This window comes from Xylocopa sonorina, chromosome 3 (assembly GCF_050948175.1).
Source record: "Xylocopa sonorina isolate GNS202 chromosome 3, iyXylSono1_principal, whole genome shotgun sequence".
NCBI lineage: Eukaryota > Metazoa > Arthropoda > Insecta > Hymenoptera > Apidae > Xylocopa > Xylocopa sonorina.
In genome coordinates this window covers 2,413,436-2,439,335 of record NC_135195.1, presented here as the reverse complement: position 1 = coordinate 2,439,335, position 25,900 = coordinate 2,413,436, and the positions used below count along the sequence as shown (strand labels likewise).

General features: G+C 37.0%; 2 protein-coding genes across 3 annotated transcripts in view; one reads left to right on the top strand and one right to left on the bottom strand.

Moving 5' to 3' along the window:
- Positions 1 to 25,900, top strand: part of LOC143422490 (regulator of microtubule dynamics protein 1) — a 297,728-nt gene that overhangs the window by 136,344 nt on the left and 135,484 nt on the right. The gene's annotated exons all lie outside the window — the stretch shown is intronic.
- LOC143422475 (potassium voltage-gated channel subfamily KQT member 1-like) overlaps positions 1 to 25,900 on the bottom strand; it is a 75,698-nt gene that overhangs the window by 47,450 nt on the left and 2,348 nt on the right. For both annotated transcript variants that reach the window (XM_076893140.1, XM_076893141.1), the window contains exon 2: positions 8,202 to 8,760. In XM_076893140.1, coding sequence (XP_076749255.1) covers positions 8,202 to 8,760 — 559 coding nt within the window. The remainder of the gene's footprint in view (positions 1 to 8,201; positions 8,761 to 25,900) is intronic.

Below are 25,900 nucleotides of genomic sequence, written 5' to 3'. Positions count from 1 at the left end.
TGTCGATTAGCCCAATCGCTGCCAACCACGAGTATACTCGTGGATACCCAGGGTTTACCGATTGCCAGCACAAGTTTATATTTTAAATGTGTCATAATGTTAATTTGGAATTTAATTGTTCTAAAATGTATAATATACTCCAAATACAACTACCATGTAATTCATTTGAATGAATTGATGAAATATTTCATTTTTCCCGTACAAATATAGAAAGCGTTTTATCTCAGTTCATTCCAAACAATCCTTTTAAATAAATTTGCCTGCAAATATATACATATATTTTCCACTGTAATTCAATAAAACACGTTGAAGCAAAAAGTATGTATTCTCCAAACAAATACATGAGACAAATAATTAAATATGCATAAATAACGTACAATATCAAGCGATCGTCGAATTAACGTTGACTGGAACAAGTACAGAGTACAATCGAGATTTGAATCACACGCTGGCACGCAAAGAGAAGAGATCCATAAAAGCTACCAGTGTACCATATCTTAATTTCATACAATTTATTCCTCCACGTTAACATAAAACGTAGAAAGCTGAGAAAAGGCTAATGAAATTTTAATTCCCTTAATACCACATCCGCAATAAAATCTATCTGTACACGTACAGTTTTTTAAAAGAATTGACCACAAATTGATATCTCCTATATACATCATCGTACACATTCTCCGATTAATTCATAATTGCTTTAAAAGGCTTTCAGCGGTATTGTACTACATAATGTATGACCAATTTCAAGTACACTGTATGTTAATTGTTACTTTGCAAGCACTTTAGGTCTATCGAAATGATGTATATAATAACGAGAATAAATGATAACTTAAACTGGTGATAAAATAACTGGTGAACATAGTAATTCAACTGGGAACATAACGAAGGACACATTTATCGGAGAACGCGTAGAACGTTCCAATTTACCATTTTAATGTGAGAAGGCGATAAACGTCTTTTTCTGCCCCCCGAGGGACTCACTGGCAAAAAATCGATCGCTCGATTAGATCGTCCTGTTCACTCGACTTAACTACCTCGGTGACTTTCGATTTTCCCTTTAATTAAAGCGTATAGCGAAGGGACGAAAATTTTCTGCTACCATCGATGTCCGGCATATTGGGACGAAGGAACTCGATGGTATCTCACGAAAGAAATTGCAAACCTGGTTTCAATACAAGTGCTACTAAATTATACTGCATAAATGTATAAAAAATTTATAATATTTCAAAAGTAACTACATTTATCGAGTTACGCCTTTGAAATTATATTTTCGATAGCTGAACTGTAATGATTATATTTTTCATTCTTTTATACGATACGTAGAGTGACTCGTTCAACTCTTAACAATTCTATATCGAGGCGGTTTCAACATTTTAATTTATCTCGTTAATTAAACCTCGTCTTTTTGTTTATTGAAACGTTTTTCGTATGTTAAATTACTTCAAAATCTAATCATTAATAAATTCACTGAAAATAGTTTTGGTTTGCTTTTGAAAAAACTTTTGGGCTTCAAAGGGTTAACTGCGCTGCTTAAATTTCTTCGTAAATTATTTATTACATATAAGAAAAGTTCAAGCGACAGTTATTTGGTATCAAACGGTAGATACAATGTAATAATTCATTTCTTAAACATCTTTCTATGTGACAAGTAATTTACGAGTAAACTTAAGCGATACAGCTAAAAGACTCAGTCTGTACATTTATTAATTCATAATAATAATATAAATACACATATTTGACGTTGCACTGAAAAGCAAAAACTTGCTGCAAAGGTATCGACGATTCGCGTAACGATGTTCATTTCTCTGAGGTTAAGGGGTTAACGATGCTCGCGCGTCTCGCAGAAACGAAAAAAAATTCGTGACACGATGCAAACAGGGAAATCGTGCGCGTGCATCGTCTAAAAATAACAAACGCCGCGTAAATAGCTTGCATATGCATCGCGGCTAATAACGTCGCTATTTATACGCTGGTAAAGTAGGCCGCGGCATTAGCGTCCTTTCCGTTCACGCGACTTCGTGCGTTGCTCGAACGAATAAGTCCCGAGGGATTCCTCTGCGCTACTAGGTATAATCGACCAGGAAATCTCAGGTGATAAAGGGAATTTCATTCGAGTTAAAAAATGTTCAAACATTCATTTGTCTATGAAGGTTTTCTCGTTTGGGCTTCGAAAATGTTTGTGCCTGTTTTTTAGTGAAATACGTGTCGAATATACTTGATCGAACAGGGAGAAGATAGTATTTTCGATTCAAAAAATGAAGAAGAATTAAATGTCATTCATTTCAAGTAATAAAATTAAACGTTATTCATTTCTTATAAAAATCAGTTTGCTTAGAAGAATTATATTGGTGGATCGCATTATACCCTCGATCAACTCTGTTATAAAATTCTATATAACACGTACAACTTTTCAATAACCCACATATGTCCGTCTCACTAATCGATTGAAATAAACACAAAATTTTCTTACATATTCTCTTCTACGTATGTTAATTTATGTTGTCACATAATATCTCTGCTCTGCTTCCATTTCATATAACACGATTTCAATATTTGCACGGGAGTCGATGCGTTTAGGAAAGCGCATCGACCATTGGTGTGACCCAGTGATCACTCATTCCTCGGATGGGGAGTGTGTCTCGTCGTCCTCCCAGCAGCGCCGAGGACAGTCACCGTGGGGTTTTAGCCGGTAAGAATCTGGCATACCTCCATGAAGATTTATTTCCCCACGTTCAAAGAAAAAAGGCAAGACGGTGTGCATCAGTCAAAGTACGCATCTTCAAAGAGGGTAAGAAGTAGAAGTTGGTTCCTGTACAGAGCCAATCGAGGAAACGAACGAGAATATGAGAAATAGTCGCAGCTGAAGAACAGTGTAAATGTGAAACTAAACGTAGAGAACGAGAAGAAGAATTTCGAGATACGACAGAAAAGGAATTAACCGAGTTATAGAAGGGTTAACTGTATCGAAGCATAGGTCGAGGACGACTATTTCAATTGTTGGTTAAGATAAACGAAAATTTCAAGCGAAATTTGTCGAACTTAATAATAGAAAGGCAAAGAAAGCAATGCAAGTTGTATGATTTGTTCACGATCTGTTACTTTATTTCTGAATCAGCGGTTCGTAATATTTAATGCACAGCGTAGAGGAAATCATCCCACGAATCTCTTCCGTGTTCAACTACTAAATTACACAAATGAATGAAATATTCCATTGCCAGGAAACAATTTATTTGCGCTGGATACCCGCAGCTTATACGATCCACCGAACTAAATTAATTAAACCGTGTTATTAATCGCCCACCATCCTAAACTGATGATATTACTAGGTTTGTAAAATTAATCGTATCATTATTGCGGTGCTTCTGTTGATGCGTATTATTTTTCGCTAAATTCATTATCACGCTTCGTTTGATTGACGGTCAATTAGTGGAATAAAATTTCATTCTGAACCTAAATCTAAAGTAAAGGCCAACTCGTATTTATTATCGACATACGATTAATCGTATGCAATTCTATGTAAATAATTCTTATAAATTATGGAATGTTTCATAGAAAATATTACAAGCTGTTTTACCAGAATTCATTTCACAAATAAATCGTCCTTACCCTACAAATTGTAATTTTTGAATTTGATTACCCTGGGTGCTAAGCTATCAAAGTAGTAGTGCCCCATAGCCAAGTCATGGTTATTAAATTAATCAATTCTAGGCTCTAATAGCAAGAGAAACCGTTTGAATTAGATGAGCAGTAATTACAATGTGTAAAATAGCTTCCAAATGAACGCAATGATGTTTGATAAACAGTTCGCAATGGAACAGATATAATCCGTGATATCGATGATATAGTATTATGAATATCAATTAATTCCTTAATTATTCACTATGATTTATTAATATAATCTCGTTAAGAAAAGTGTAGTCTAAAACGATGTAATAATTAATTTATATTTCGTTTGAATACATATTTAAACGAAAATATTTGCTTGAATTCTTGAAAAGTATTCTGCTTTCAATTTAATTTCATTTAATTTTCTCTAATGCTTGCAGAGCATTATTCAGAATCTCGCGATAAATAAAAAATTTATTCGATTCTATTTAAAAGCGAAAAATACTTTACACAAATAATACATGAACGTGTCTAAATAATAAATACTAGAATGATGAAAAATTAATTTTAACGATCCCCGTGTTATTGCGAAAATAATATAAATAATTCATTCCCAACTAATTGTTCGACCTAGTTACTCCAATGAAAGAATTGTTTATTTAATTTCATTGATCGTCGATAATTTTTAATCACAGTATAACATAGATACTTTTAACTCGTCGATATCTCTAGTAATTAACAAATGTAGATCTAGAAAGATGGGAGTGCGTGTATGCATGCTCGCAATGATCAAACTGTCATCCATTTTCAATCTTTCTACACCCTGTATCGAGACTCTATCCCATATTGCTACACTGTTCGTCTTCTCTATATACATACGTATATTTAATTAATTACGTTGACGCGAATACCACACGTAGAATCGACTGAAAAACAAATTAAATCACGCGGTTCGAGCGATATTCGACGCAAGCGAAAAACAAATTCACGTTTCCGGAAATGAACGTCGCATTCGGCGCGGGCAAAGTGAAAGGCGCTTCCGTCGCAATTTCCTGACGCGCCGCGCCGTCAAAACTTCGATAACGTACTTTATTATCACCGAACGAACTTGCCCGGCCGGCTCGATTCTCTCGAATAAACTGACTAGCAATAAAAGGGAGAACAGAAACGATCAAAGAATTGGTCGACGATCGTTCGCGCGACCACCGCAACGATGAAGCAAAGATTGGTCTTCCGCAAGTTGCGAAACAAAAATTTCGAGATCTCTTGAGCGTACGAGACGGTCGTTCGGATGTTATCGGGACAGTAGTTAGAAATGGAAAGCTATGGGCGCTCAAGGGTATTACGAATTAGGTTTTTCCAGCGTCGGGTCACGAGCAAGGAAAATCGATCGATGTATAAGCGCGGTAAGAGTGCGGGGGCTGTGTTCCAGTAATTCAGAGCTGCATATTTGAATTCAACCGAACGTGGTAGCGTGTTGATCCTCGAACAGCTGGACAAGAATAGAGAAAAGGTATAGAAGTGGAACGTGCATCGAGCAATAATTATTGTAATTAAGTTCTCTCGAAGAAAATGAATCGAAACGCTATGTAAATTAAGCTAACTTCAGTAATCGTCAATTTTCAATATTTAAAAAACTGACGTCGCGTGTCATCTTAGTTTCAGTTTCGTGAGGATGGAATAAAAATTGTATAAATTAATGAAACGCTCAAACGACCGGTATAATAATCGTCGATATTTTAAAATTATATGTACATATAATTTTAATCTTAGTAAACCAACAATGCCACGTTGTCGATCGTGATTTCCGTTTCGACCAGCGAATAAAGTTAAATCGTAAACGAAAGGCGCAAACTACGCGAAGCTTGTCGCGAGGCACTGAGAAAAATCGCCCGCGACGTGGCGAACGAGCGAGAAAAAGGCGAAAAATGAAGGGGAAACGATAAGACAGCCATTTGCACGATAAAAACACGCTCGCTCGCGCCTCCGCGATCGATCAACTTCGACGCTACGCTCCACCGTGGCGTATTTTGTTTTCGTTATGAATTATTGAAAGGGTTGCGCGCGGTACTTGACGGCGACTTGAACGAAGAAAAAAGAGAAAAAAGAGAAAAAAAGGGCACGAACAAGGGAAGCGAGAAAAAGGGGCGGAAGAATAACGGAGAACGTCCGGACGCTGAATAATACATGCGAGAGGAGCGAGCGCCGCGACATTTGCGCGGGAAAATCAAAAACGGACTTTCACGATGCGTGGAACGGAGATGCAAACGGAAATAAAACGGTAGTTAGGAACAACGGGGGCCGCGAATGGCAGGAAAAACATGTTCAACCACCGTCTGGCTTGTCCCTTTTCACCTCCGTTCGCGGCGGTAATTTCACGAAATGCAGATCATCGAGGGTAAAAGTATTTCGCTGAACGTAGAATAACGGTGGTTGTGTTCCTGATGGTATCGCGACTTGAATATCGAGCAACGGAATTATTGTATTTTTCCTTGCTATTTTTCTTTGCAACACCATGTATACCACAGTTAAAATGAAAATTTATATTTTATACAGATTTTTGTTAGAAAAAATTCGATTATTATTTAATAAGAGAATATTTAAAATATCATCGTTCTAATATTGCCAGTTTAACAATCGGTAAACATTTTATTAAATAACTGTATAAACTGTACAAAGTGGAGCTTTAATACTCGAGAATTTATAAGCTTCGAATATTAAACTTATTTTTCTCGAACATGAAAGATCAATAATTGACTATCAATAAATTAGTTGATTAAAATTCAATTACTTCTTCAACTCTAGCAATTTAAATCCTATTTTGTACGAGCAGGAGTTCCGCATATAAAATGGAAGCCTCCCAAATATCCAGAGGAACAAATTCACCAGACAAATCTGATCCTCCACCTTGAATTGACGGCATGAGCAACAGCCCCGATAGCTTTCAACATGAAGCATTTACAACAAGCGACGCACTCGTACGCCCCACAAAAGCTCTCTACGGATAAATGCGAGGTTTAACAGAGAGAGAGAGAGCGAGAGAGAGTACCATCCAACACGTACCATCGCCATTAAAGGTAAAAAAACGGTCGCTTTTCAGCTGAGATTCCAATACGCTGTCGAAGAACGTCTCTCGCGTGTTTTACAGTCCAAAAAAAATCAACGATTAATAAAATATAAAATTAATAGTGTCAAGCCTGCAACTGCCAGGACTATCTCTCCTTTCCTAGCAATAATTATTGAAAAGATTAGAATAGAATAAAAATTCGCAGGACGCGCGTAATAGAATGGTGTGCAATGGCGTCAGAGATTGCACCTCCTCAACAGTATCAATATTTTCGAAGCGCTTATCACATGGACGATAATCGTTTCTATTATTTCACATTTGCGACATCAGATTACGAAAGATTGGTAGAAAATCGCGTTAAAATAATTTGATATAGCTAGAAAGCTTGCAACGTACCTACTTACTCGTCATACTGTGATTTTAAACAGTGTAATTCATTTATTTTAGAAGAAAAGAAGGAAAAGTATTGTATTTAGAAGAAAGAGAAAAAGATCCGAGGCAACCTTTCTATACTGGCCTTTAAAAGGACCGCATCGCAGTCCTCTCTTAACCTTTCCATTCCCACAAAATAACTTTCTGACCTAATTATACTATACTCGCGACACAAGCCTGCTACTTAAGCAAGCACAGGACGAAATGCTCCTCCATTGCTCTCCTCTTCTCTTCTTCGGCTCTTTATTACAGCGCTACACATCACTTGGACTCAAGACTACCGTTAGTCTTCAAGAAATCCACCTTATATCACTTAAAACCCTGCAGTTAGTACCAAACTGCACGCATATAGGTCCACACAGACCATTATACAGTGCGCCTAATCCCACGCGATCAAGTTCTTACGAATGATACAGGTCTTAGGAGCCAACAAGTCCTAGTCTGTTCCATCGAACGCGTTAATCATCAATAAAATTTTGGTAGCTTCAAAACTTGCTCCCTTTTAAGTAGAACACGTTGACGTGCAAGAGTTAAAGAATAGTGCTCATAACGATAAAAAACATGTCACGAATTTCTCTATTTTTAAATGCTTCCTTTAAAAGACCCATTAAGAAATACTTGGGGCCTGTATTATAAACCAAAGGAATGGTCAATGGTTGCTGATTACAAAATTTGCAGATCCCTTTGCTTTATGACATAGACTCAAGTATTTCTTAATGGGCCTTAACAATATTCATCGATCCAAGATCCACACGCAGAACGGACTGAATATCAAAAGAATACCATCGTGGAGTGCATTAAAAAACAAACTTAACGATCAATCCAACTTCATACATTGCCACCAAACGGTGGCGATAAAGACAGAACACGCCAGCGTTCTATGAATGCGAGGACGAAAAATCTATACAAGAAACGTGTCCAATAACCAACAATCCCACAGAGCCCATAATAAACGAGCGCACACGATCGAGCCTACTCGTACGAAAAAAAGAAAAAAAAAGAAAAAGAAAAACAACCATCAATCCATGCCTGATTCAAATCAAACGACCCGGCCAGCCAGTCACTCTCTACTAAGAACTGCAATGAAAATACTCACACGGCGATATGATAGAAGATACAGACCCATCCGACAGGATGCTCCAGGAACACGTACAGCCTCTCCTGGAACGTCTTCCCCTTCTTATGGTGGAACACGTACTTGGCCTTGAACTCCTGGTCGATCGGCAGGTAAATCGGGTAATAAGGATCCGGCACTTCGGTTTGGTTCAAACTAGGTGGGCCGACCTCCGCGGTGGTCATATCGTTGGTGATAATGTCGTCCTTGCTCTTGTTCCGTCTGTACTTCCTCTTCATCGGCGTCGGGACACGTTTGTGGTGGGCCTCGCCGAATCGCGGCGATCGGAACCGCCTGAGGAAGGTGAACCTAGGATTAGGGGACGCGGACGCCTCCTCGAGCTGCCCGCCGTTGTCCTCCGTGTCCTCCGTCTCGCTGCCAGGCGTTTTCAAGGCCGTGTCCTCGGACTCGAGGCAGTGCTCCGCGACCAGCTCGTCCTCGCTGGCCTGCAGGGCGGCGTACGCGGCCGCCGCGCTCGATCGCTTTTCCGTCAGCCTGGACGAGTGCTCCTTCCCTCGTGGACGAGTCTCGTTGATCTCACCTGAACATTACCAGCTATTATACCGTGACACGCGACTCGCCCTCGTCACGCGATCTTTTCTCGGCTGCTCGTTTCCTTTCCAAGCGTTTCGAAGAGTTTCGAATTTTCACGCGCGCTCGTCGACCGGTTTTGGGGAGAACGCCGGAGAACTGGGTGGTGCGGGTGGTTTTAGACTTTCGCCTGTTCGCTGTTGGGACGATACGATTCTGTTCTACGGTTTTAATGCGAAGAGATCGATACCACGTCGGAGATACTTCGATTGTGATTGTTAAACGTGCGCTGTGTTTTGAATTCGATAAATTGCTCGCAATTAGTTGGTTCGGATGGACGATGATAATAAATATATTTTGTGTAGAATTTTTTTTAAAAGACATTGTAAAAGTTCTGAATGAACTCAAATTCAGTTTATTTCTAGGATAACTTCCGATAATCCTAAAAATGAGTATTATTAATTTATTAAACAAATGCTGATAATAAAACAATCCTGTTCCCTATAATTATCCGTTGTTCTAATCACCAACATCCTACTACAGCAGTTCTCATGGAATCGAACTGATTTCGTTCCCAAACCGTTTTCACAATCCACTGGCTGTTCAATCGTCCTAATTGGCTTACAACAGAACTGCAATATAGTTTTACGAAGCAACAAATATCGTAATCCTCGAATAACTACTTTCGATTTCGTTTTCCATAATAATCTCCATGATCTACCGAGACTCTTGTTTATTTAACAGAACCGGAACCATGCTATTCTCTTTATATCTTCCTGTATTTATTTTAAGTACGACGGTTTTCGTGTTAAACTCGATTATTAAATAACAAACTGTTTCATAGTTATGAATAAATATCAGAACTAAATTTATCTATATCAAAAAAGGTTAAATCATATTAATATTCTATTTCGACGTTCGATATTGTATAATGTCCCGTCATTTCTTCTAATAATTGAATAACACATGTAAAAGGAATTAAAAATTTTTGTCATTTTTCGCATTCATACATTTCATTGTGACGAGCTGATTCAACATCGCGTTGTTTTGACCTAGGCGCTATGACGAGCAGAAGCGGCAGTCAAATGTTTCACGATGTTTCACGGTCTGCACTGATTAGAGTCACGCGATACGCGCAATGAGTAGTCTTAGAGCGTTAAAGAAGAAGGAATCGGACAAGCGGTGTAATAAAGTAAATCTCAAACTCTTACTAGTCTTCTGAACCCTTTCCATTTTACACCATATCGAGTATTTTCATTTTATTGTATATTGTTGGGATACCAAAATATCCCAAATTTATTATATATATTAAGAGAATGTAAAATACTTTCTCGTGTTACAGCGTGTTATCTAATTTATTACCAAGGTTAGTGTTACCCTTATTGGCAATTTAAGCGTTTAGATGCTCCTAGTCAATCGCAATTGACATATCGTAAACTTAGTTCTTCAGAGTAGCACTGACGAACACGTGGACGGCAATCGATGACCTTAGAAACAGATATCAAACTTCACGCTGACCGATGTATAGACGAGAAGAAGAAAACGGTACTTAGACGTGGACGTACGGATAGTCTAAGGACGCGTGAATGATAGACTGATGAACTTCTCGCTAAATTCTAAACCTACAATTCAATACAACAATCTTCCCACTTTTCTGGACAGGATACTAGAACACACTCTTATACTGTCAAATTAGTATATAACAGATTTAGATTTGAACTTTTAGATTTGATATCAAGATTGATTCATTTACTCACGGACCTTAACTCAGATTCATTTGTTACAATTTGGACTTGGACTATCAATTGAAGAACTTTTACACTTAAGACTTTGAATAATCATTAAATACGTTAGCGGAGCTACACACGTGACATGTTTGTACAAAACAGAAATGAAAATTACAAGGACGTACAAATTTTCGTAATCGACCATGCGTTACGATTCACGGACAACTTTGCAGACGGTGTAAAAACTTACACGGCGAAAAAACCTCGTTTCGAAGTTGCTCGACCGCCGAGAGGGTTAATTCCACTAGCCACCCCTAATTACCAAACGCCGCGGTGGGTGCGAAACGCAACGAGGGCAGATTCTTTGCACCCGAGCCAAGGAACTCCGCCTCGACGGTGGTCCGGGAAAAGGTCAGATTAGTTCAAGTTCCTCCAATTTAGCGAGTTCGACAAACTTTTAATATCCCATCAGAGCGAGCCTCGGTGCACCGCGCGAAACGTTTCGTACGTTTCAATTTCCAACTACCGTTCGTTCCCAAACTATGAATTTCACCGTCCGCATACAGATCGTCCTGGGAGCAAGATGTTTCGAGAAAAACAGGGATTAACGTTTAAGCGATTCGAACTCTGGCTAAGTAAATTGCTCAGCGAAGAGCAGAGGACGATTCGACAGAGCGAGGTTTTTTTGGATGGAAAAAAATGGCCAGCAATTTCGCTGCGGTGTAAAATTACCGAAGGTCCCCGAGCTTTCGCAATTAAAACGGACGGAACACTTTGGTTTAGGTTCCAAAAGAGGTGCTCGTTCGAGAGGCATCAAAGGCCGAGTATTTTTTCGATCGGTGTGTCGGCAACACGTGCACGCTCCGTTTACTTTATTGTCTAGCGAGGTGATAAAAATATCAGCGATATCGAGTTCCCAATTTTCTTTTATTTCCATGATAAAAGTGAGAGATTTCAAAGTGAGAGAAAAAAGGTGACACGTATATAGTTTCTAAATTAATTTAATTAAAAACTTTCGGGTACCTTGGTAATAACTAACGTTTGTTCCTGTTTCGAGTGTTAAATATTAATTAAAAGTAAAGTATAGAGCAATGAATCTTCTTTATTAATTACAAATCGATGAGAGTTACTCGGTATATCTCTTTCATGAAAAGATGCTGAAAGTTCCTTCGAAACTTCTTAATTTAGTTTAATCTCGTTTCGAGTGGTTCGTCGTTGAATTCTTAAAAGGCAGGAAATTTCTATAAGCGAGAGAGTTATAGTCGGGATGCACTGTTTATAGAATGCGATGGAAATAGAGCACGACCATCTAAACGAATGAAACTCGTATTCTTATTAATTAAAGCTGAGCTATAGCATATTCTGCGAATATCGGATGGTAAGTACGCTCGTTAAATGATTGATCTCCCACCAGTCGCAAATCGATACGCGCACGTACACATCGAAGAAAAATGATACAGCGATTATTTTGTATTAATTTTCAATTTCAAGGATAGCGTTGAACCGTCGAACACAATTATTCGATAATAGTAAATTCTCAATGGAATGAATTGCTCGCTGCCCTGAACGCTAGATCCACGTCGAATCGTGCACGAGCACTTCTAGAGCGAGCAAAGATACTTAAATATTTCAGATCGCGTTCTCTGTTTAGAGCAACAGAACTCATTCTCCGGTAGAATAGAGCTTTCTGAAGAAGCCGCTTCTTCCTTTCGCCTTCATCGCGATACGACACAGGTTTCAAGCTGGATGGAAAGGAAATTTCATTGAAAATTCTCCGCTGGCTTCGTAGAAGCTACGTGTACGACTAGGTGGCAAATTTCGATCGAGGCACGTTTTTCTCGCTCAACTTTCCCAGAATCTCCGTCGCCCTCCATTACAAAACTTTTCCTTATTACGATTCTCGTTCGAGTCTGGGAACTCGTCCTAGTAAGACTTAGAACTTGGTTATGCGCGTCTAGGAACCTGTCCAACTTCGACGAAATCACGCGCAATCGAAGCTTCATATTTTGCTTGACATGGAACCCCTCGCGAGCTGGTACCCAAGTCTATTTCTGTTTAAGTCGAGATATTTAAGGATTCGCGATTGAATCAATTTACAAATACTGGTAACCAATAAAATGGTAGTAAAATGTTTTTATGTCTCAAAAGGCGTACAATTTATCAACCCAATTAGAATTTTTGACATTGTTTAAGAAATAACGCTTTTGATGACTATAAATTAAGCAGGTAATTTTCGTTTTACAAAATCTTAATGATTTCAATTTCAACCAATTTGATTTATATTATATTAAAACAGATGGTTTGATTTTTTTTAAATCGATGTAAACCACTTAGCAATGATACATTTAAAATCTAATAAGAATAGTTCACTAAAATTCCTTCCCAAATGGGTCCACACTAAGAAATTATGGACGCAAAGTCATGGTCAACAGGAAGAACTATTTGGAAGTGCAAGTGGTATTGGTCGATAGCTTCCTGTGAAATTCCAGGACATTTTTACTTTTAATCTGGATTCTGGACAATCTCTCGTTCGGCTACGGACTGTAGAGCATTAGAAACTTCCGGTTTATGGTGTCTGCGTGTGCTATTAAGGTCGTCAGTAAATGTTTCAAGACTAATACGAAAGAAATTAAATCTGTCTGTGTTTCAGAAATGTCAATGTCTACCTCGACAGTAAGAAACGCATGATGTCAATGAGTTAAAAGTCAATTAAAAACATTCTTTCATTTACATCTGGTTTAGCTAATCAAAGGATCCCAAACAGCTGTGAAAACGCCGTCTGCTGAGGAACGACGACCAGTCAGTTAAAAAAGTCAATTTAGCAAAAATACACCAAAGGAATGAAGATCAAAGTTAAAGCTTCAAAACTTTGCACACTTTCATTCAGCTGAACTTATACGAACGCGCAACATTCGTATCATCTCTTTAAACTAATTATTGGATTGTTTTTTAATGATTTTGATAATAAATATATTACAAATTGCGATATTAACTAGATATAAATATTGTTGGAACCACAGCTTGCTATTTCAAGCAGTCATTTACCCCAACTATTCATCTCTTGTCTCACTTTTAACCTGTGTCTCATCTTTGACCCTTCGCCATTCCCTCGAACTTTTGAAACTATCCAATCTCCAGGTCTTTACAAATTCCTTAAATACCATTAGATACCATTAATCTTTAATACCAAACTATTCATTCCCCAGGTCCTTCGAAATTCCTTAAATAAGCGCGAAAAACCAGAACTCGAATTTATCACTTTACGCTGGACTAAAAACGACGTACCTTTTGGATAAAACCATCCTTTGGTGTTTTAAATGTATTGTACTTGATTCCTTTGACTTTGTGCAGTGGAAACCCAACAATGTTACGTTCTCTGTTCAGCTAATAAAATTATATTCTCTGTTCAGCCAGAACCCAATAAATCTCTCTATTGAACTTGCACAAGTGTTAAATCGAAAAATAATTACGCAGAATTTCATTCGATTCGTGTATCAAAAACAATAGAGAATCTGTTCCAATTTTTTCTGTTTGCAGCACCATGATCAAACGTTAATGTACTTAACAATACGGTGACTTAATTAATTATTATTTACACAGAAAGAGAAGTTTGCTGTGTATTTGGAGAGTCGAGCTTTTGAAATTCAAACATGGTGGCTTTTACATAAAGAATAAACGCTCCGGGCGAGGTTTTGATGGTGATGGCAGTACCGTGAACAATTTATTGGGGTAAAATCCGCGAATGTTGACGGACGAGGTTGGCAAAAGGTCAAAGATTGATAGATCGACCACGTATCGACATCGAAAAAAATAGGTTATTGGCCATTTTCGTGGATGACGCGCTGGTACGTAAAAAGATTTATTCGCTATTTACAATTACGATGGATACAACGGCAACCATAAACAAATATGACAATATGCGTATGTCCTTACCGATCGGTTTGATAACGCTGATTGAGAAAATGAGTAGTTGAACAGTTCGTATTAGAATGGGGTACGCGAAAAAATAGACAATACGATAGCATAGTTTACAATGAGAAATGTAAATATTCAAAATTGTTCAGTATACACGTTACACAAACGAATTTCTGACATTCAATTACCAATATTTAAATAAATTATATTTAATAATTATATTTTTAATAAAATTAAACTAATGCTATTATTTTATCACTAAATATAATAATTTGAACATCTTCAACCAACGTTCAATTTATACATGCATGTAACAATTTTTTCAGTAAATCTCGCGTCTTCAAGCTGTTTGTACCATTTTGCACAGGACATTTGAAAACATATCACAAACATGTAAAATATGTTACTTATATCTGCATTCGAAGTTAACTTTGTAACATTTTATTTTCTACCGAGTATACCTGACCGTACGCAATTTAATAAAAAATGGAGAGAAAGCAAAACGATGTCATAGTCCATGCACGAATCGAGCGTGTATTCAGAGTCGTCGACTGTCCATAGATTAACCCCTTCTGATACGATTTAATCATGAAAAGCTATGCATGACATATTCATTTAGCTTTCATTTTAAAAAAACACATTTCGTTTTATAATTGTTACATATTATTAATTAAAATTATAGTTATTTGGATAGCATTATGAAATATCTGGTTGACTAATAAAAGTTGGTTACGACTTGTACCTAGTAGCGTTAAAGTAAATAATACATAATATATGATAATGATCTGGGATACTTACACAAGTGACATTGTCAGATTCAATGCAGTAGAAGTTTTAAACTAAATTAATTATGGCTTGTATCTTATTGGTCAGTATTTTAATATGAATGGTCGGTCAGTACTGCACTTTACAATTATGCATTACATATATATTTTTTTTATTATGTAATGAAATGAAATGAAATGAAAAATAACCTAACCTAATTATAATTAGTCATAATTTGATTTAATATATAAAAAATAAAACTATACATTTACTTTACGTATAAAGACATTTCTAAATGTAATTATTTTTTTACTTATAATGAGTCTGTGGCGGCCTTCCGACACTCGCCACCAGAGGGACAGCACCATTTACAGTTTCTCGATAGTACTAACATCCTAGCGTCTAAGGCAGGGCCTAGCAGGCCCAGGACGAAACGTTCTTCCCCTCTCTTTTCCTTCCTTCTTTCCTCTTCCATTCTACAGCACACTAAAGCACTTCGCTTCAAATCTCTGATGAAATATGTTCAATACCGTCATTTTTCTACTTTATATTATCCGTTTATTAATTTAACTAACTAATCTAATCTAAACTGATAGCTTTTTATTTACATTGACCATTTTATGTACTTTTTATGTACTAACCGTTTAGTATTTTTATACTGACTTTTTTGGTATCAAAATACTGACCAAAAAGTGATTTAAATACAGCCCAAAAGTAGATTTAAATACCGACTACTTAATTTGATGCCATTATTACCATGTTCAACGGTAACTTTAGTTAGATGGCGTTATAGCACGAAAAACTAGCTAGATTCGCCGTTTTACCGCAGTTTACCATTTTCTAATTGGATATTTCCGCAGAACGAGGAATGCTTCGTAAACGAATAACGACGAAACGAAATATCCTTCATATTATCCACACGTGCCCTCTTCTTGCGCGCATAGCTGAGAACGTTGAATGCCCACAGCTGCATTTCTCTCTTTTCGTCGAGGGAAACGTAATATCAAATAGAGCTGTCAGAATATTAATTATTACCGTGCTCGCAGTTTCTATTTCGAGGTCTACGTAATCCAGGCCAACGACTCTAAGTGTACCACCAAAAACTGCGTCTAGCAGTTGGAGTTGCACGTCAATGGTACTTAAGCTCGCTTCGCGACTTCGTCAAATCGATTTAGTCTTTAATCTTACAAGTTCCATTCTGAGCTGCGACGAAGATCTGTCGCAGAAATGAGTTTCGCAGCTTCTACCATGCTCGATTCGTTTTTAATGAATACGGACGAGTCTGCTCCTCTGAAACTTTGCATCTCTTCTTGGCGAACGTGACAATTAAGTAGGAATACATAGCTAATAGCAAGAAGCGTGGTATAGAAATGACTTTAAACAAAATTAAATGTGTAATTCGTATCCTTGCAACAGTGAAACTAAAATAGTATCAAATATATATGAATATATTAAAATTTATTGAGACTATAAAATTTCGAAAAATCAAATAGACAATGGCACTTCTAACAATTGTTACATACTTTATAAAATTCTATGATTAACTAACTAAGCAAGAACCTAAAAAATTCCTATTTCCAATTCGCTTCTGATCGTCCTTAAAAAAATCTCTCACGATTTACGTCCGAAACGCTTCGTACACGCATCGACTCAAGTTTCCGCGTGAAATGTTAACGAGATAAGAAACTTTTCGGTTGTTTCGAGCTTTTAAATTGTTACTAATTACGCCGTTGATACAATATTTATTCTTCTCGTAAATTTGTTAAATTCCACTTAAAAAAAAAAAAGTAAACTTATACGAGATCCTTATGATTGAAACACGGTTCGCTTGGACATCGCAGAACCTTCGATAGAGATCGTCGCTTTCCTCGAGGATCTTCTGGGTCAGTGGGAACTCCCGGCGCTTCGACGAACGATGGAAACGAAAATACGCGCGCGGAGGGCAGATACCGGTACACGCCACGCGGATAAATTACTCGGAATTATCTGCACGCTCATCACCCGCTACTTCCACCGTTCCTCCATACCGAGTGCAGATAAATTCGAACGATTACGTGCAATTTCCCCGGGACATTAACGAACGAAGAATCGGAAGTTCGAGCGGCTATAGCGAGCCGCGAGATATTCATCGGCAACCACTTTGCCTCGATCGAATTCGATCGAAGCGAATTCGCTGTTTCTGAAGAAAAACGGGCTCGAAGAGGTTGGACGAAAGTAAAAGAAGTAGAGAGAAAACGGATCGATCTTCTTCTCGAGCTTTGTCGAGTGTCCCAATTGTATTATACCTTTACCTTGTGTACCAACTACAAATCTTTGGGGATGTCTGACTACTTCAAGCGTTTACTACTCTCGTTTCTCTATCGAGCGTGTCTTGCAAGCCAGCGAACACGAACTTCGATCAAAATGTTTCTCGATACGAATATTCTATAAAATGTATGTTTTATGTTTTATTAGCAATTATGCTTCAGCCTTTGTCGTTGAAACAATATAGCGTCTCGTTTTGCACCGCGTACGATGATACAGATTTAGGGAAGTTTCGAAAATAAGTGTTTTAAAGATTTACTCTTTCGTGTAAAATAGAATCTCATAATTTGGAGTAAGTGTGATGTTAAGACGTTCTACCTTTTACGTCTCGAAATGTAAAGATGGATGTGATAAAGGCTGTTCTTTGCAAGTTTAGCGAGCATAGTACTCGTCATAGTACACGTGGATGTGTTTTCAACCCTTAAGTAGTTTCATCTAGTCATCGTGACGCAATACAATTTGCCTTTTACTAATATACACGTTACGAGCAGTTACCGATCAATATGGATTCGCGTTATACTTACATATTTCTTGCATAATGAAATATGAACAAAAAACGAGCTATTACACAACAGAAGAAATAATGAAAAAATCATGAAGAAAAGAATACAATGCTTAATTCTTGTTATTTAACGCTTTGTACGAGAAATCGCATTATATGAAAACAAATGTTGTAATATCTTTTTAGCGTTATAGGAACTCGCATTATACGGAAGTTTACTGTACTATCGTATCGTTGCGTCAACCATAGCTAACTTCATTTGGGTCTCTCAAAATCACTCCAGAAGAAATAGAATCATTTATGTAAAAATGAATCTTCTAACGTAACATCTAAAATTTTGCAGCACGCGACAATGTTCACTAAAAATTTCATTACACCACGAGTAATGTAGCAGATAATTTATTTTTTTTAAGCGAAGAGCCAACGATCCACTTGTTACCGCAAGAACGCAAAACGATATCGAGGAACGGTATAAGAGAGCCGTTGACAAGTCAGCCGTAAATATTAATGCATTCATCTGCGCGTTCTCATGGCTCTGACTCGGTACCCAGACCAGAACAGATTACAGACACGGGCCACAAAGATCAATGACGTCCCTGCTTGAGGAATCGATAATATAATAATTGCATTCTGATCTATATTATATCCTCGAACAATGCCGCGCATTATAGGCGCCGTTCCGAGCATCGAAACTCTGGTTCGCCTGCGCGTGTTCGTTCACCTGACATTATCCCAGCTATTATCGAACGATCCCACGTTGGCTGTGGCCTGTACCTGTTAACTTCCGAAATTTTCATTGATCCCGCGTTTCGAGAGCGAACTGCGATTAAGAGAGTTTTCAAAGATTCAATTGGCACCTGCAAAGGCGCGATCTTTGTTAGAACTGTGCGCGAGCGATCCTGTCGTCGTTGTACAAGGAAACTGGATGTCTCTGCGAAAATAAGTCGAAAGACAAAAGTAGTCTTATTGGATGCCAACTCATTATCTCATGAAACATAGTTAATTTTTTTAAATAAATAAGGATTCGTTTCAAACAGCCATTTACCCAAAATATTACTCATCCCTTTTCGACCGTTCGCCACTCCATCGAACTTTTGAAACTAGCCCTTCCCTAGCTCCTTACATTTTCTAAAATATAAATAATAAATACGTATCGTGCAATTATTCTTGTTAGAATATTTACGTTGTATCTATTTTAGAATCGAAATAAATAAACTGTTTATTCTTGTCATTTTTGGTTTATAATTTTCATGGAAACATAGCTCCCTCATCAGCAAATTTCATTGCACGCCACTGTTTCTCAGCTATAAGAAATTCTTCCTGCCTGAAGGACAATATTGAGAAGAAAATAGAAGAAAAATCGTAGGGGAATTACGCTTTTGTACATACGTAATTCATTATTACTTATATCTTTCAATCAATAAATTAAAATTCTTTTTAACATTAAACACTATAAAATCATAGACATAAAACCACTTTAGATACCATCCACTTAAGTACCATCATAGATCGCTTAACCCATTCACTGTCAACTGCGAAACACCTCGTATCTTGCGTAACAAATTTAGATCGATTGCAATTCGTCACTGGAACAAGCATAAACTTCAAATAAAATCTTGGTTCCCAGGGCAAAATGCGCTAAATTTGCCTGGCAGTGAATGGGTTAACTTCAAGACAAGACGTAGCGACTACCTTCGCTCTAAGTACCAAGGAAGAAGCTAATTGGTGCGCGGCTATTCCACTACTTTGTATATAAATGAAGAAATTTACATATACTAAAGAACAAGAGATATATTCTACTTATTCGAAAGCTCTTTATACTTCGACACTCAACAGAACCTAAATCATTAAACCATCCTCTAACTAAGCTACCTGCAAGGCAACACAGGGGATGCAACGTGTACTTGTACATGTTCGAACAATTTTTTCTCAGAAACGGAGCTTCGTGCACGAAAAGTCTATTCTACGCTTTAAATTTGTTTTTAGTAATTTAGTTTAGATAGGTTTGCGCGCAATTTTTAGCTAGCTCAAAATTAATTTATGTTTAGTCGTTGAATGTGGAACGCAACCATTATTATTCCGTAATGGATTGTGAAATAAATTTTTTAAGACGATTGGAAGTGAGTGTAGCTTAAACACTCACTGTGAAAAAAACTGTCACTATTCAGTGACATTAAATAAGCATTCTAATATTGAGTCCATTTAAAAATGAAATATTCTAATTCACATTAGAGAAGAAAATATTGAAATAACAAACGTTAATCACGAATGTAGAGAAGAAGCAATCTACATACAAACATGCGTAGATAACATGTGAAGCCTGAGAAAATAAAATAAAAGCGTTCAATTACTTCAACCCCTGAAATTCGAAGTTCGATATTGGATAATATCAATACTCTGCTCGTAATTAAAATTAATGGAACGTCCCTCCATTTTTCGCATAAATTCCTGTTATCGCAAAACGAATTCAACATACGTCTCCAACGAACGTTTTACCAGTCCTGAAATTCGCCGGAAAACGAAAGTCTCGTTAAAAATGCGTTAACCCAATTTCACGGGCGAATGCCCATACAAATAATTTCATTTTTCAGAATCAATGGCAGACAAGCACAGTGAAAAACGTCCGATATGTTTGGAGTGAAAGGATTAAATTGAATTTTTACGAACGTCAGACTGATTAGACCGCGATTAGGTGTAATCAAATTTTCATGGGACTTTAATTCTTCTTTTTTTTATGTTGTGATACCAATTACAAATGTTAAATTAAAATGTGTAATTTATTTGAGATTTTTATAAGTCGCTTACAGCCGGAAAATTCTTCGTCTTCATTTAAAGTGCATAGTATCATAGTTTTAAAAGTAAAAAAAGTAAATATATATCAGACTGCGTGTTTAATGAAACAAATTTGTGGATACCCACATAGATCAGGGGTGGGAAAATAGCGGACCACCTACGATCCGCTAAAAGTTTTCTGTAACCCGCCAAGACAATCTTATTTCTGATTTAAAAAAAAATTACAGAAAAATGTGATAACGTACGTTTGTCTCATTGAACTAATTTTAAAATGAAATGTGTTTGCAGTTATGGATGATATGAAATTAGCACGATAAATGAATCGCATAAAACTTCCACTTTTTTATATAATTTGAGTTTACTGATTTTTATGGTAAAATTTATACTAATGAATGGAATCGTAGTAAAAGGGGTAAAACGACCCCCGAGTCAAAACTATTGCCAAACACGAACGTGTTGAGAAGAAAATTTATTCCTTATAAAAGTTTTTCCTTAGCAGAGGACAGTGTAAAAGAAAGTCAAATATGTGTTGTTGCGTTGTCAAGAGTCATTAGAAGAATTGCATTTTTCTATACAGTTCGTTGTTAGCTAACATATACTTTTTAATCTTAATAAATTAAACTTTTCACCAACGATTACTAGAACAGTAAACCGTGTCCACGAATAATATTGTATTTTTAACGATTACCATCCGCGTTGCACGATAATATCAAAAACCCTTTTGTTAAAAAAAAATCACAACTCTAAAAGTTAAAGACACACTTTGATAATCGATCGTGTTCGCGTTTCAATGGTGACAGACTCTGTACACGTGTCTATAATGAACGTTACGTTTTGATAAAATTTCGAAAAAGCAGTTTGTGACCATAAATATTGTTTAGTACCGAAACACGAAACGAACACTGCAACACTATCAACGTGTTATATTTAACACATCGATCTTTTCGTCATAAAAATAACCATTCCTGTCCTACTTTATTTTATTCTATGCATACAACGATGAACAAGTAACGAGCGTGTCTCTGTATACGTGTGGAAAGTCAAGGTCCATTTAGTGCAACAATAACTAGAAAGCGGTCGATCTCTATCGACAGAAGACGATCTCGAGCGACCGATTCAACGGCTGTCATTAATCGTCGTGTCAAGTTCTAATGAGAGTGGATCCGTTCTAAATCGCATCGATCGTTTCTTACATTCGACACCCAAAAGTTTCATTCAAATGGACGACGAATGCACGTTCGTCATAGTCTGCATAAAAATAGGGAAGGTTTAGGTTTATTTACCTCCCGATTCGCGACTTTTCTCCATTAACGACGGGATGTTTAGCAAATAGACTTGAAATCCTAATAAAAGACACCGAAGACTCATCCAGAAATAGAAGACGTGTCGTTCGTCGCGTTTCACAAATATTATTACAATGTAGGTTAAAAAAATGTTACACAAGCGACGCAATGTTCGCGAGTTATCCCGTTAGAGGTAACGTCAACTTTCGAGACTAAACTGTATGCAAATGCAGACTATAGTCTAATAAATGTTCTACTAAAACGTTAATTATATTAGCCAACGGTTAAAAACTAGTAGATTATTTATAACGGTGTATAAAGTTACACTGATAGATTGCCATTTCACGCTTCAATTGTTACCGATCAATCTATCACATAATTCCAAACCTTGAACTTAAAAAGAGAAGCCTTTAGCCAACCATAAACCACTTTATCAATTTTGCTCTACGACGAACAAAGAAAAATTATACCAAAAGGCATAATAACCAACCATTTTTTGTGCGATCAGACAAAAAGTGAATGAGATTATAAACAACCAAAAAAAAAGAGAGAGAGAAAAGACGCGGAACGGGTTAATGATCCAATCAGACAGAAAATGGGAGACATTCCGTGGAATGACGAGGTGAATCGCGTGGCGGGAAAGCACGATTGCGGGCGTATCGATTGCGAATAAATATAACTCTGGTGAGATTCTATTAGCAGAATTGTTTCAGCGAGAACTCTCCCGTGACGAATCGCCGCGTCGAAGATCGACGATCGTCGCTCGGCTGGTCGAATGAAAACGAGAGAAACGAAAGAAAACACGGATTCCTCTGCCCTTTTCCCTTAACGATATTACATACACTTATGCTTCAGCTCGAGAATGGAATATTATTGCCAGGCTCAAAGGAACCGGCTAACAAGAGTTCCTGTTCTCGCGGAAGGAGTTGAAGCCTCTCGGGAGTTGAAGATCCTTCATTGATCGTTAAAAATTTAGGAAATTACCGTCAGACAGGGTAAAGAGCGAGGCGAAGACAATTGACTTCTGTACAGTTAGATGAATAAGAGATTCTGGATGAAATTGCTGCGTTGTTTGAGAGGAACGTAGGTTCAGGCGAAGAAATTGCTGGTACATATTAATATTTTTGTCCTTTAAACGTGACCTTTGTATTATTCGATGCAGACGCGCCGAGGAAACGGCATAATTCGTAATAGAATTGAGAAACGAGTTATCTTTGTTAACGATAAAATAATGGGAAACGTAGATTGTACAAAAGACTGAATTTCTTTTGAATTTCTCTTGAAAATGGACCGGAATTTTCTCGCACCCCTATATTTCATTTACAAGAAAATTGCAATAAAAAATACAGTCAGTATTAACGTAATAATTGTAGTACAACTGATTTACTTGCATTTCAATTTTTTTAAAATATTACGCATATGTATAAACTCTGGTCTTTAAAAAGATATAAAAATAGAAGGAAGGAAGTAGAACACATTCATTATTCATCACAGTGAATCAGTTCGATTTTAAAAGAAGATTAGAGGATCGTACACGATACACAGTGGAAAGCTAAAAATCTCCAGCTACCATAGCGCAAAATAGAAATCGAAAATTACTTTCGCACGTGCCCCCTGATATTTCAATTCCTCTTTTTCGTTCCTCGTCGAGAAGTTAACGATGGCGAGAAATACAAGTGCGAGAAAGGTGGAACCAACGATGGAATCGCTTTTACGAAACCATCGAGTAAAAAGCTCTCGATTAGTATCGTGAACGAGGAAGTTAAGCGGATCGGTTGCTCGCATCGAGAAACAAAGGGCTGCGATGAAGAACGAGGGTGAAGAAAGTAGCGGTGTTGATAAATGATTCTGGGCGAAGGCTATGTACAAACATTCGATTTGTTTCGATTCACTTCTCGACACAAATCAAGTTATTGGATTGAAAAACTTGTTAACGATTTAACAAAGATGTTCTATTAGCAACCTTTTATATTTCGATCGTAAGACAAAAATTATTTAACTCTTAAATTCTCAGGACTGTCACTTGAGAACGAAGAAAGATAAATAAATGGCAAGAAAAAAAAGTTGTTGCTTATATATGTTTGTGTTTAGCTAATTTTCATAGGCTAATTCTCCCCTACGAATTACAAATTATTTTAACTTTGACTAATAGGTAGACCTGGCATCTATATACAGTTGACGAATCAAAAACCCCAATAATTTCAGAATAGTTGAAAATCATAATTTGGAAAAATAAATAAAAATACACACATGTACCTATTATAAATTTAATTTACTACATTTAAATTCTATAAATTCCATACATACACAAGTATTCTCCACATTCGCCATAATCGTACTGATTTAATGCAAACAATTATAAAACAGTCCCCTATGTAGGAATAATACAAAAACCGATTTAATTCTTCTTTTCAAGAAGAAAAAACTGTGCTTGTCGGCAAGTTAATTGAATTACCAATGTAATTTTCTACATGCACCTCGTAATATCGATGTGTAAGGTTAAAGACTACCTAATGAACGTTAAGCAAAAATAGTTTCGACAAGTTTTCCACGGAACGAGTCCTCGAAGTCGGTCAAACTGCATTGACGTAGTTCGTTCGAGAAAGGTACAAGTTCGTCGTCGCGATCTCCGCTCTAAACTGACCAGATAGAAGCATTTCATTTTTCAACCGTGTACTCGAACTTCACTCGCTCCAACGACACAGTTAATATCACGGAAATTCGTACGCGACGATTGTTAGCATATTTATTAATATTGTTGTATACGAGAAGGTATTTATACAACTTTACATCTACGACACGATTTCTATACAGCACTGCACCGTGAACTCCTTTCTTAGCAGCGATACCTTAAAATCGCCGCACGTTGAAAGGAAGTGAATACCTAATGGAAACGAAGTTGGTATCTTGCCGTCCACGCGGACAAACCGCAAATTAACCCTCTGACGACCGTGCCGGGGTCTATCTTGACCCAATCTTTTCTTTGATAAAACAAGTGTCTATAGACGGTGTATAGAAATGTAGCTACCTCGATATACTCTATACACCTCGATAGTAACAACAGATACAAATTCAAATACGATAATTCTTAAAGTCGTGTGCTATATGTATTTAAAATACACTGCGTCCTACGTTTATTCTGGAGAATAAAATCCCCTTTTCGATACATTGCTTCTATTTTACTTGTGCTTTGTCGTTTACTCTTTCGACTCCTCAAAAACGATGTACAGCCAATTTTTTATTGCTTAATTTCATTTTCTTTTTAATTATTATTATAAATAGAGAATTGCATACGTATACGATGCATAAAATCAAAAATTACCCTTTAGAAGACTACGTGAAGGTTGTCGAGTGTTGGTAATTCGAGGGTTAATGAGATTTTGAACTGGATTCAAGGTGTTTTTAAGAAAATAATAAATTTAATGCGATGCAAGACTAAGGATATTCAGTCGACTATTATGGTTAGCCAACTTTAGAGCGCTTGCAACGAAACAATAACTTTAACATGGCGCCGGATTAAAGATTAAGTCCGCCACTGGAATCCACTATATAACTTTAGAGTGCTCGTAACAAGACAATAATTTCAATATGGTACCAGTCTGAAAATTCAGTCGAATACTGTAATAAAATGCTCGTAACAATTAAAATTTTATTACTGTGCTGACCTCAGAATCAGGCTCCCCATTCTCATATCGAGTTAGGGTAGGTCCTTATAATAAAACAATAATGTTAATGTAGCAATACAGTAGCAATTAAATCAAGCATTGATCTGTAAACTTTCCAAAGTACTTGGAATGAAATAATTTTTATTTTAAACAAGATCCAATAGTTTTAATTTCCTCTTGGAACATAAAATTTTAA